The sequence below is a fragment of the Miscanthus floridulus genome, chromosome 14 (genome assembly GCF_019320115.1).
Source record: "Miscanthus floridulus cultivar M001 chromosome 14, ASM1932011v1, whole genome shotgun sequence".
NCBI classification, from domain to species: domain Eukaryota; kingdom Viridiplantae; phylum Streptophyta; class Magnoliopsida; order Poales; family Poaceae; genus Miscanthus; species Miscanthus floridulus.
The window spans coordinates 12189288-12202405 of NC_089593.1; the positions used below are offsets into that span (position 1 = coordinate 12189288).

Consider the following 13118-nt stretch of genomic DNA (forward strand, 5'->3'; position numbering starts at 1 on the left):
CGCTGGTATACCATATGAACATCATAAAAAACATCATAGAACAACACATGTATATTATATGTAAATCTGTCAGATTTCAAAAAACATCATTTATATACTATGTGAACATCAAATGTGTATTGTGTGAACATAAAAAAATTCGAGCGACAGCGGCCCAAAAATCTCCCGAGTGACATATAGCTTTACTCTAATGTTAACTTGCTCAAGTCAAACCGTCCTTTACTCGAGTTGACAAGGTGTGACATAATAATCTTGTGGTCTCAAGGCTACAAAATGATACACGCTATCACGTACGGCACAAATGCTCCCCTATCACATATTCATCCACAAACCTTGCTCGCTCTTCGAAGCACTCGCGCGTGTTTAAAGTTTAAACCATACAAATTAAACTATAGTACATTTGTCTACTTGAATGAACGCTACAAGGCCGGTGGTCGTCGGAGCCGTACTGCGACGACGTACTCTCTTGCTGTCTTTGCACCGGCATCACCGGCATCAAGTGGGGGGACGCGGGAGGGGCGATTCTTACGTCTGGTCCAGCTCCAGCACGCACGGTAGGCATCGCCGCATCGGCATCCAGGATTCATTTCAACAAGCATCCGTATACGTACGCCATGTGAATAAATCCTGAATCCTAGCCACGGATGGCGACTCGCTTGCATTGGCGCCACAGCTTAGCCTTTTCACTTGTTCCCATTCCAGACACCTGACCTGCCTGTTCCCTCACGTCAATCTTATATACCCTCTTTCTCTTCGATCGATTCTTTTGCTCTCGCCACACGTACCACTCACCACCACCACCTTCTGTACTTCTTCTTTTTCTTCTTCTTCATCCATCGATCCATCATCTCGCTCCTAGCATGAGTACACGAATACACCCTTCATCTTCGGACGCCGCCGGCCGTGCCCGTCGTCGGGCTGCTGCTGCGGTGGCGGCGGCGGCAGCGAAACGGGAACGCCGGCCGGCGGTGTACACGGTGTGGAAGAGGTCCAGCATGGGCTTCCAGGGCACCGACGGCTTCTGCGTCTACGACGACGCCGGCAGGCTGGCGTTCCGCGTCGACAACTACTCCCGGCGCCGGAAGCTCTGCGCCGGCGAGCTGCTGCTCATGGATGGCAAGGGCACGCCTCTCCTCTCCCTCAGGCCACAGGTACTACGCTCGTTTAATTACTAACCTGCTTATTACGTACACGATGATAGTATAATCACTACACCACCACATCAAAATTCTGACGTCTTTTGCTAAAAGTTAACGATTACCGTTGAACGGTTACTCTCTTAATTTACTGCCTTGTTTGCTTGATGAAAGAAAACAGTTTTATTTCATCCTATTATTTGCACATCCAACACAATATACATACGTGCACTGCTGGTTACAATTTTTTTTTTTTGCACACTTCTGATCAATTCCTTGGAAGCCATGCAAAGGATACGTCGGAAATGTAAATTTGGTTTATAGTCCTTAAACCTTGACAGAATAAGCTACAGTCCACATGTAGTAGTAATCTGTAATCACAAATAAAATGTCGCAATTTCCATTACTGACATGATGATCACGCTACCCCATTTTTCCCTTTCTCAGAAAATGACTGCCCTAATTTTGTTCAATGAGCGATCACTCTTCACTCCAATTATACTTAAAGATTTGCTGACTCGGCAGAAGATTTTAGGCCAACCAATAGGACAGGTAACCAGACATAGAAATGGAATTACCGACAAAAACATCCAAACAAAAATGCTTTCACAAGAAAAGCACTATTATGGGTCTTATTCAGCTGCCACGCATGTACTTTTTTATCTTAACCCAGTAACTTTTTCGCCGCAAGTTGCAAGGCCACTCAGTTGTGCCAAAAAGCACAAAATGATCTCGAAATAAAGTCCTAATCCTTGATCTCTATTCTTAATTTTTCGCCGTCAGTTTTGACTAAGCAAACGCACAGCTACAAAGCAATGTTATATATCGTTTATGATGTTCATTTTTCTCTGTTCATTAATGTCTTGGCACAAGTACAAGGTGTGATAAACTGGATTATTTAGCCACTGTTAAAGCTTGGTCAAACAAATTTACAGTCCACACGGAACTAACGTCATCAACTTACAGTCCTTGTTTCCTCCCTCTTGCCCCTAAATTAAAATGACAGCCCTTTTATCCAATGAACAAGTAGCCCCAGATTAATCAAATATTTCCTGAGTCGTACGAGAGAAGATTTAACTTGGGCCAAGTGAAAAAAAAAGAAGAGCTTAACTACAAAAACAAGCAAGGGCTTGTTTAGTTGGCGAAATAGTACTATAGCACTTTCGTTGTTATTTGACAATTAGTGTCCAATCATAGTCTAATTAAGCTTAAAAGATTCGTCTCGTGAATTTCGTCTAAACTGTGTAATTAGTTTTATTTTTTATTTATATTTAATGCTTCATGCATGCGTCCAAAGATTCGATGTGACGGGAAATCTTGAAAATTTTTGGGAACTAAACACTACCCAACAACCAAAAAGTGATCATATCGGTGTCTTACTTTTACCCCATTTAAAACATTTACTATAGTGCAACACCGATCGAAAGCACAAATTAACATAACCTCTGGTCTGTAATTTTACTGTTATTTTTCTAGTACAAAGCAAAACGACGGCAGCTAGCTAATCAGTGTGAAAAAAATGGTGTGTAACAGCTTCTCAGCCTGCACGACCGATGGAACTGCTACACAGCAACGGAAGACGCCGCCTTCGACAAGAAGGCGTCTTCCAATTCGCCGGCGCAGCAGCAGGTCTTCACGATGAGCAGGTGCTCGGCTCTGCGGAGCAGCAGCGACAACGCAGAGGTCCACATGTCATCCTCAAGAGCTGCAGGCTCTGCTGCTGCTGCGTTGCCCTCCTCCTCCTCGTCTAGCCTCAGCTGCAAGCACGCGCAGGCCGTGTCCGCTGCTCCCGCTCCCGGCTACCGAGTGGAGGGCTCCTTCTCGAGGCGGAGCTGCAAGATCCGGCATGGCAGTGACGGCAGGGAGGCGGCGCAGATAACAAGGAAGAGCGCCGGCGTGGTGTCCAGGCCGGTGGCGATGCTCGGGGACGACGTGTTCAGCCTCGTCGTCCAGCCGGGCGTGGACGTGACCACCGTCATGGCGATCGTCGTCGTCATGGACAGGATCTGTCGCAGGCCGTACACACCGATGGTGTGCTCTTCACAGTAGACAGTTCATGGCGAGACAGACAGACAACCATGTAAACCGTAGCAGTAGCAGATCAAGCAGCAATGCAGCGACAACGACTCTAGAGCATTTTGTGTCGTTGCAGTGTTGATTCATTCCCTCCAAGAGTAAGGACAAATGTGTAAAAAAGTTTTGATTTGACGAAGGTACGCATATACAGTGTGTCCAAAAGGGCAGGTGAAACCGACATGCATTTGCTAATTGCTAGTAGCACCTAGTGGAGGAATGAGGGTACCTGAAGAAAAGCACTGAATTCTTGCCGAGCAACTTCTGTCAATGCTGCATCTCCTGATCAGCAGCATCTGAGAGGGCATACTTATCCCCCACAGCATTTCATTTTCAGCACCGCTATAAAGCAACATTCTGTATTCCCACCACAAAAGCAACCACTTGTCTGCACATGTCAAGTACGCCAGGGCAAGCACACAATTGTAACCAGAAACTGGTTGCTGCAGGCTTGCAGTTGCAGGTGACCTAGCCCAGCGGCAATGTCTTCCGACAGCGACAGGAGACAGCATACCAACACCCTGATCAGTAGACTAGCCATTTGGCAACATGTAAACTTTTGTCGCTACAACTGGTGCCAGACCACGATTCATGAGTCATGACACAATCCTTGATGAACTAAATAGTTGTTCAGCTCAGGGCATCTCATCATGCAAGGGGCATCCAATCCAATAAAACAAAGTTCGAATTCCTGATACCACGCGAGCAGAGCGCAATGGAAGGGATGAAAGCAACTAAAGTCAATGAAATCCAAGACGCAAATCGGTAAAAGTAGGGGATTGAGGATCTATCCAGTTACAAGAGATGTGCTTACGTATGCGTAAAGCAACGCCAAGTGTTAACATTCAAGACAAAGCAAAGCCAGTGCCCCTCTTTACACTCTTATATCACATCCCCCCCCCCCCCCCCCCCCCCCCCCCCCCCCAAAAAAAAAAAGTTAACAGGATAAGACGACAACAAAGACAAATAAAACAAAAAGTGAAAAGCCATGATCCATGTTTTTCAAAGTACTGCTACAAAAGGATATAAAGCTGAAACAATCAGCATGATTTCAATCAGAACATTTGAGTTGTCAAGAACTTACTGTACAACATAAGCATCAGCATGGGGGCATGGAATAAAGTTTAACTAGGCCTACAACAGCTAGGGATGATCAGAATCTTGCATTCATGAATCAGATCAACTTTTGATATTTGGACAGACGCATCATGCAAATAAATAACTTATTCAGTGAAAAGACTGCTGTCAGCCAAGATTCTCCTAGCACAGAACAAAACATAATGAACAGTTGGCGGTAGGAATAAAACTTTAGCTCGCCACAAAAGAACAAAACACAATTTTTCTGTCCTAATCAATTCCGTTTAACAGTATATGGATGTTTGATTTAACTAATCCTGCATAAACTGCTGACAGTGTAAATTGTGACTAATGGTACATCCTCTCTTACAATTTCACAAAGAAAAATATTGCAGTAAAGACATAATCTTCTAGAAAACAGTTGATGCTCCATAGTACACACACAAAAAAAGTTTCTAATCTAAAAGATTTGTCACTTGGAATGCATTCCTTGCAACAAATGATTATTTCTCCACAGTACAAAACATACCACCAGAACTGGACACCATCACAATGTCAGTGTGCAATCGTAACTGAACTGTGACAACGAAGGGCAAGTAGTAAGCCTTATTTCTAGCAAACAGTCAGCTCAACTTAGAATCTAACTACTATACTAGATCATGTAATTCTAGGAGAAAAGAGCACAGTACTCATTGGCCTCATGAGCCATTTCTTCCATGGTTCTATCTTTCCTCTCAATGTCCAGGTCAAGCTTCTCCTTCAATTCTTTCTCTTTCACATCAATCTATCATAGCAAGGAAAAGGGTAAGCTTTGTTTGATTGGATATTGTAATAAAATAACCAGATTGATAGAAAAATGGGCCACGAACCGCGTCATATATTTCATCATTTTTCTCAAAATCCCCTTTTTTCCTCGGGATGAGGTGAATGTGGACATGTGCAACAGTTTGGCCAGCTCGAGGACCATCCTGACAAGTAATATCACTTGTTAATAAGAAACCTCATGGCATCATAACATAACAAAGATAAGTCCATAACAAGCTAATCAATGGTATGAATAGTACAAGAGCAAAATGGAGTTAGCATAGCCTGTATGACATAGTACAAACATATATGATATTCTCCACAATGTTCATCATATTTACGTTTTAGACACCCAAATTGGACACCTTATATACTGTATAAATTTAGTATTGAGCAATGAAAGGATGGGCTGACGACAACAATGAAACTGAAGCACAGACCATACCTGGATAGCAAAGGTAAGTGAAGATGCTTTGTGGTACTGCTCAAGACGCACACCAACTTCCTTTGCAGTAACCCATAAGTCACTAATCTCATCAGAGCTTAGATCAGCGAATCTTTTCACTTCACGCTTGGGGCACACAAGAACATGTATGTATTGTCAAGGAAAAAATGATGCATATAAAAGAACACATTTTCCTCAACATGTGATGTATAAACTTTGAGTCCAATAAATTTATTTGTGTGGGTTTATGAGTTATGGCAGCTTTGCACCAAATGACAACACAACAAAAATTGAATCACAACTCCAATCGCAAAGTCACAAAAAAGTTTTTCTTTAATAAAGCCAACTTAGTTGCAGCCATACAGTTATTCTGCAAGTGGAACTGTTGCATGTCATAGAAAAGAAATAATAATGGCACATTGGCATAGAATTGTAGATGGTCTCCATGGAAAGATGAACAAGATATGAAGTCAGTGGCTCAACAAAACAGAGTCCTTCTCACTAAATCAGTACCTAAAGCAAACTTGATCCCCCTAGATAGACTTGATAATCAGGTCTAAAATGAAGAGAACCAATGCAAATGTTTGATGAAAAATGCTACCGCTTAGTTCCTTTCATATTTGTTTGAATGTTCTTCATGAACTATACTGAAGTGAGCACTGAGCAATCATTAGACAGTGCTCTGACAGAGGAAATGGTTGCACAGGCACCTGAATAGTAAAAACTGCAAAATTGCCTGAAAATAACTTCCAATAAAGTACAGTTCCAGCTTCGCTGAAATAAAAGGATATGACCTGCATAAGAAAGATTCATATTTGTTAAATGCAGTGTCTATGGGGAAAAATGAAATGCAATGTGGTGGTTTAGAGATATGCAAAGCTTAAATGCAATGTCTACGGGAAGCACTAGCCAGTAGTCTCAGGTTTCATCAGGAGAAAATCTTGAATGGGATTGTTATAGCTTGTTCTGTAGGCAGGGATTAGATAAAGCACCATGAGATTGCAGAGAACTTGGTTGGGATTACCAGCCAACACAAAAGGCATTGCCCATGATCCTTGCCTACTGAAACAATCCCTATCCGAGAGGAAACAATCCCTATCCGAGAGAAACAATCCCTATCCGAGTAATGGTGCAGTGGTACACTGTTGCCTTGCCGAATCTGTTAGAAGCAGGGCATGATTCTGAACACACAAGTTTTATTTAGCATTTCGGGAACCAACGTTTGATCAATCTAATTTCCATCAACCACATCTCCGCGAGAAAGATGGAATTTTTATACTTTCCCCCACTTTCTGTCGCGACGACTAATCTTCCAGTTCCAGCAACTCCCAAGCTAAAAAAAATGCTACGGTGCAGTGAGTTCGGGAGTGGCTGCGGCTACGGTAACGAAGCAGGCAAGAATCATGGAAGGCGAAGTGAAAAGGGAGGGAGCATGGGTATGTGTGTTACCCACCCGGGAGCAGCGGGCGGAGATTCACCATGGCGTAGGAGAGGGGCGTGGCGTGGAAGACCTCCCTGGCGTCGATCTTGTAGGGCCCGAACTTGTAGGAAGCCTCCATCCCAGGCGGCGGGAGCGGGGAAGACGACGAGGACGAGAGGGCGCGCGGGTGCGGCAGGCGGCGAAGCAAGCGAGGCGGCGGAGGGAGTGGGAGTGGGAGGAGCAGGACGGCACGGCAGCGCAGCATCTTCTGGAGCTGAAGCCCGAAGGCCCTTTCACTTCCACGGGGAGACGTCGACGGAGCCGGCAAGGATAGGGTACAGATGTGGGCTTTCATGGGGTTGGGCCCGAATTTTGGAGGCCCATTTTGAGCTTACGGAGCAAGTATCAATTTTCCATCGATTTTTTTGTTACTTTTGTTACAGTACCGTACTGTTTCAAGAATGTTTCATCATTATTACCCCCTGACTATTAGCAAGCAAAGAGAATGGTTGCAGTAGGGCAGATGTGTTTCGACACTGCATAAGGATAATGGCGTAAAGACGGAGAAAAAAAGTTAGATGAAAAATTAGACTCCAAGGTGAGGGTAAACTATGCAAAAGCCTCAAAATACCCTGTTTGGTAAGGCTCTGGCTCTTTCTAAAAGGGTTCGGTTTTAGGTCACGTTGAGTAGCTTCTCTAACAATTCTGAAGCAGCATTTCGAAAACGTTTGGCAAAGATAGATGCAGTAGTAGTTTTTTAATAACTTGTATTAGGTTTATAAGGATTACCCAAGGAAAGCTACTTTTTTTTTCTCTAACTCCTCTATAATAAACCGACCTCGACTCCTCCGAGTTCCTTGTGAGGAGCAATTTTTTATGTGCTTTTGACAGAGCCTTGCAAGAAGTCGCAAGAAGCCGAAGTCAGAGTCCTACCAAACGAGGCTTAAGATATAGGTCATGTTCGGCTTACTCCATATTCGATTTGTTCGGTTTCTTTTTTTCAGCTGGAACAGTGTTTTTCTCTCACAATAATTCAGCCGGAACAATGTTTTCAGCCAGTTTCAGTCGAGTTTCAGCCAACGAACGGAGCCTATATTCAGAAAATAAGATACATTTACTATTTGTTGCAAAAGAAAATGCAAAGGTTACTCGAACAACCTAATATGAATATGAAACTTCATATATAGCTCCTAGCATCCGCGCGACGAGAGCGCTGCTGCTACTGTGTGGTTACTGTTCACGAATCGGACGCCTCCACGTGCCTCGTGCGTGTGTCCACATCCTTTTGGGGCGCGTTTGCGGCCCTGTACCTGGCCGACCTGGCTAGCCCAACTGGCCTAGGCCTGGGCAGGCCTGCCCCAAGTGGTGCAACAGCTCTTGTTTGCGCCTGTGTACCCAGTGAGCCCGGCTCAGGCGAGGCTGTGTTTGTCATCGAAGAGACAGCCGGGCTGAGAGGCTAACCGCCACCAACTGCCACACCGAGATAGTGTTTGTCATTTGGCTGTGGTCGGCCAGGCCCATAACAACAAACAGAAATGGACATGAATGAAAGGAGAATGAGGTTGCTCTTTCATAACCGTTACAACAACAGATCAAAGTTTCAGCATGCAATAGTTGGCCTCAGACATGCTAGTTTAACAATTCATAGCATTACTGGCTACATGGGATAATCAAAGTTAGTAAAGAAGAACAGCAGCATCCGCTAGTCAAGTTTTGAAGCCAACAAACGAAGAATTTCATAGAAACAGATAAGAGGCAGCAAAATGATATGTAGCCAGCTAATGCATCGATCCATTGTGTCATCATTGGCCAAAATACAACATTTAACAGTTCTTACACATGGACCACATCATCGACCACATCTCATAAAATAGTAACAAACCGTAGCTTATCAGGTACCAAACCATAACAGAACCAAAGCAGCAGCAGCAACAGGTACCAAAAAATAAAAAACATCATCAGCTACCAAACCCTAATACATGTCGTATCCAGGGAAAACACAAGATGGAGGGGGAGAGGGGTGGTCCATTTCACCTTGGGCTCGGGGTCGTAGAACCGGAGAGGAGGCAGATCTGGAAGTAGAGGAAGCAGATCGATCTAAAGTCGAAGCAGACGGGGACGGAGAAGAGGAGGAACACCAACACGCCACCGAGTACCAGCAGCAGCCGGAGCAGGAACGCGGCAAAGAACCCCCAAGGCGTGGAACGGAGGCAAAGTACGCCGGAGGTCGCCGCCGCCACCACGCACACGAGCTCACCGTCGGTCTCTCAGGAGGGAGGTGGAAGGTGACCAGAGCAAGGAGAGGAAGAAGGAGAGGCAGGGGGAGCGGCCGCACTTATAGGCGCACGTTGGCGGGCGGATTTGCCTTCCCGCGCGGCGGCAAGCGCGCGTGGAAGTTTCACCTTCCCGCGCGAGCCCGCGTCAGCCACCCCGCCGCCGCCCGAAATCGCCTGCGAGCGCCGCGCGTAGCCGAGCTCGCCAGAAACGAACCCTAGCGGCGTTTCTCCAAGGCCAGGCGGCGGCGTCGTATTTGACTCCTGGGAGCCGGGCTCGCTCGCGGGCCAAGGCCACAAACACGGGAGCCTGCAGCCCACGAGCGCAAGGCCGCCCTGGGCCACCCTCGCAAACGCACCCTTGCTCTCTCCCGGTAAGAAGGGAAAATTGATTTCGCATCGAAAGAATGCGAGAATCAAAAAATACTATCGAAAGTTTGTCGTGCTATAAAATACCGTTAAAAGTGAACATTCGTTCCGCAATCTAGCACTCTGTTACTTTCGCTGTTAACGCTGGTTGCGTTCATCCGAGGACTCAGCTTCAGTGCTTCACTCAAAATTCAAAAACGAGCAGGAGCCATGGGAGGACGTCGAGAACAGCCTGTATACATCGCATCAACCTGGGCAGGCCTACGGTGGTACAGCCTCATCCTAGGCAGCTCGCAGCTCAAGCCCAGCGTCTGTCCTTGCCTCGGACGCTGCCGCCTAGCACTCCAGCACCGACGCCCTACGCCATCGGAGACGCACTCGCCCTGGCTCGCCGAAGCTACCTCCGCCGGAGCTACGCCGCACCAGCGTGCGACTCCACCCACAGCAGCCAGCCGCTGGAGCTCGCCACCATGACCCATGGGCAACGGGGCCTTCCCGTCGCCACCCCGCTGCCCGGAGCTCCCCGCACTGGAGCCGAGTGCGGTTAGCACAGAGCACCCCCGTGGTGCGCATCGAAGCCGACGCCGCACCGAACACCGGAGCTGAGTGTCGCCGGCACCAAGACAGTCACCACCGCCAGTCTGCTCTCTCCTTTTCTCTCCGTCCGCTCGCCGTTAGTGGCGCTGTGTGTGACCGTGCTGTCGCGGTCGTGGTCCAGGAGCGACCGACGATTCTTGCACCGGGTACCAGCTCGCCGGACTCCGCCAAAACGAGCGCTTTGGGCTTTCTCGCATGGGAAGGACGATGTGTGCATGCACCAGCCCAATCGATCCGTGGATGTCCTGTGAGGACAGCCGGCTGCTCGGCGTCCACTAATGTGCGTGCTCTCCCAAGAGGACGGCGGAGACGCACGATCCGTTGCTGTCCACGGGTGTCCAATCCGGCATTTTCGCTCACGCTGAGGCCCGCGATCGACGCAGTTACCTGCCCCCGCAGCTACCGGTTGGCGGCACCCATCTCGGACGCGTTCGCGATCGGCCAACCGTCGATCACAGCGTCGAGGCCCACCGAGAACCCACATAGCTCAAGAGGTCGCGGGTGCCGCACGGCGGCACTAGCAGCATCGCCGCTGCCCTGGTCGCCATGTCATAGGCCTTCGTCCTTTTTTGCTTCGGCAAACAGTCCGGCCGACGAGTAGTAGATGGATGGAGGAGAAGAAGAAGGAGCGTACGTCCAGGCTCCCAGCGGGTGGAGACAGACGTCGTTAGCTCCGAAGGTGATGGAACGTGATGGAATGCTACTTTCAGTTAAAGTTTGCATCTTGGAATGGTATTTCACGTGACATAACTCTTTCGATGTATTTTCTGATTCTGGTGATCTTTTGTTATAGAAACAATTTTCTCAAAGAAAAACGCCTCGCCGCCTCCGCCTCCGCCTCCATCTCCCCACCGGCCGCCACGCCCCCGGATACCGCGCCTACCTGCCTCGCCGTTGGCTTCCCTCCTCAGATCCACTTCACCTCCTCCCGTTCCCCAGCTAGGTGCCTGGTGGGCATCTCGGAAGGAGGGAGCGGCTGAGCAAGGCAGAGGTGATGGGGAATTGGGGGGCGATGTGGCAGCCGGTGGCGGCGGCACCTTGCCGGGGTTCTTGGGGAGGAAGAACCGGTACGCACGCGTGGACGGCGTGCTCTTGTAGGAGTCGCAGGACGGCGGTGGCATCCGTGTTCGCGGCAGAGGTGGCAGCTGCTGGAGATATGTCTTTTCCTGTTCCGTCTTCGCGTCCCTCGACCATGTCCTGCTCGGCTACGGTGAGCAGATCTCCACTGGAAGTCTAGAATGGCGTTTCGTTCTTGATGCAAATTTGGTCTTACTCATTGAGCTAAGAATGACTGTAGCTTTCGCTTTCTTCGGTGGTTTATTTAAGCAAGCAAATAAAATATATAATGGTCTAATCTTAGATAAAAAACATATGTTATTTTGCTTAAAAAAGCCATTTAAAACATTTTTCGTAATCAATCTGTTTATGCTCTTGACCGTACTGAAACTGCTCTGGAAATACTTTGGCAGAAATGTTTTCAAGTCTAGCATATGTAATGGGATGATGTCAAACTGTTCTGCAAATTCAATTGGTGTCTCATTTACTGGGATGCTCTTCCTCATACTGATGAAACTGCTGAAATAAACTGCAAAATGTATAGTTTTGTGTCTTTGACATATTTTCACTGACACTATTCTATTCATGTCATCATGTGTTGGTGTGTCCAGACATAGAGGTGCAGCAAGAAGTGCCCTTCCCTCTATTAGATTTTAGGCCTCGCAACATTTGCAGATTTGGACATCTTTTAACTTTTATCGTCTGATATTTCAATTGCAGCTTTACAGAGCTGCTTCTTCTATAATTTACATGCATGTACCTTCTATAGCATAGAGTAAGTTATGTAGACAAGGTTTCTCTATCATTCTTATATGTCTCTCTAAATGGAATTTGATTGATGCTTCACAGGTGCTACCTTATGGTGCCATCATGGCAAGATTTACCACGGCTTGCAGCTTTAAAGCCTGCAATTTTTTCATTTCCTCTTTCATTCATTTTGTTTGATTGACAAGGGAATTGAATTATCGTATGAATTGCCTGCCTGCAACACCTTCATAATAAAAGGTCAGGTCTTCATCTCTGTAGGTGCACTCTTTGATTAGGTGTCTCCTCTATTTAAATAATATATATGTGAATTTTTAATTTTGAGTAAATATTATGTTCAACTTTCGTGGCTGCTGTATGGTGTTTAGGCTAACTATTGGTAACATGAAACTCAAACCATTACAATGGCGTCTTCGAGAAAAAACTACTGTCGTGCCTCCAAAGGTCACACCATACAGGAAAGGCTATGTGTATATATATTTAACTGCAATCTTATTTGAGACAGCAATGAGCATTTACCAATTCTCAATTAGTCCACTCTATGTACAGAGTAGTGTACTTTAAAAGAATAAGGTCAAACAGTTAGCACGGTTCTAATTTATTTATTTCAGTCCACTGTTCTTACTATGAATCTTAACATAACTATGGATATGTTTTTGATAGGACTAGATGCCCTACCGGTGTTACTGCGTAGGTTATAGGGGTGGAAGAGAGGAGGACGTGGTCTGTACTCTCGACGCCGGCGAGGGGCCATGGCGGCGAGAACGCGGCGGCTGCTGCTGCTGCCCTAGAATTCCCATGGTGCTATAGTAGCAGCGACACTGTTCACGCGAGGCATAGTAGGAAGTGGCTAGGGTTAGGAAATCCTAGCTCCCTTCAGGAAGCTGAAAACAATTCTTGTTTCTGCTTGATTATAACTAATACAGGGTTCTCTTTTTATAGAGATGACTGACTTGACCCTTAAGGAAATATCCTAACCGAATCAATCTAACATATCTCTTTCCTAACAAACTAAACCAATCTAATCTTCACGTGCTACAGTACCATGTGCTACAGTACCGCGTGGCCCTTGGGCCGGCTCCACTTGCCATAACATGGGCCTA

General features: G+C 46.6%; 2 protein-coding genes across 2 annotated transcripts; one reads left to right on the plus strand and one right to left on the minus strand.

The window, feature by feature from the left end:
• Positions 1-793: 793 nt before the first annotated feature.
• On the plus strand, positions 794-3427 carry LOC136505552 (protein LURP-one-related 5-like). The gene is made up of 2 exons (XM_066500725.1): positions 794-1151; positions 2670-3427. Exons 1-2 carry the CDS (start codon positions 861-863, stop codon positions 3183-3185), a joined length of 807 nt encoding a protein of 268 aa, XP_066356822.1. The 5' UTR covers positions 794-860; the 3' UTR covers positions 3186-3427.
• A 1252-nt stretch (positions 3428-4679) lies between these two features.
• Positions 4680-7243, minus strand: LOC136504683 (bifunctional bis(5'-adenosyl)-triphosphatase/adenylylsulfatase FHIT-like). The gene is made up of 4 exons (XM_066499653.1): positions 6987-7243; positions 5536-5682; positions 5156-5254; positions 4680-5070 (listed from the first exon to the last, which is right to left on the minus strand). Exons 1-4 carry the CDS (start codon positions 7218-7220, stop codon positions 4954-4956), a joined length of 597 nt encoding a protein of 198 aa, XP_066355750.1. The 5' UTR covers positions 7221-7243; the 3' UTR covers positions 4680-4953.
• Positions 7244-13118: the final 5875 nt, after the last annotated feature.

What these genes read in the sequence shown, in the direction of transcription:
- LOC136505552 (XM_066500725.1), top strand. Translation starts at nt 861, where the DNA reads ATGAGTACACGAATACACCCTTCATCTTCGGACGCCGCCGGCCGTGCC. An exon ending in TCCTCTCCCTCAGGCCACAG is followed by an intron (nt 1,152 to 2,669) that starts GTACTACGCTCG and finishes GGTGTGTAACAG; the next exon opens with CTTCTCAGCCTGCACGACCG.
- LOC136504683 (XM_066499653.1), bottom strand. Translation starts at nt 7,220, where the DNA reads ATGCTGCGCTGCCGTGCCGTCCTGCTCCTCCCACTCCCACTCCCTCCG. An exon ending in CACTTACCTTTGCTATCCAG is followed by an intron (nt 5,255 to 5,535) that starts GTATGGTCTGTG and finishes ATTACTTGTCAG; the next exon opens with GATGGTCCTCGAGCTGGCCA. An exon ending in ATGATGAAATATATGACGCG is followed by an intron (nt 5,071 to 5,155) that starts GTTCGTGGCCCA and finishes TTGCTATGATAG; the next exon opens with ATTGATGTGAAAGAGAAAGA.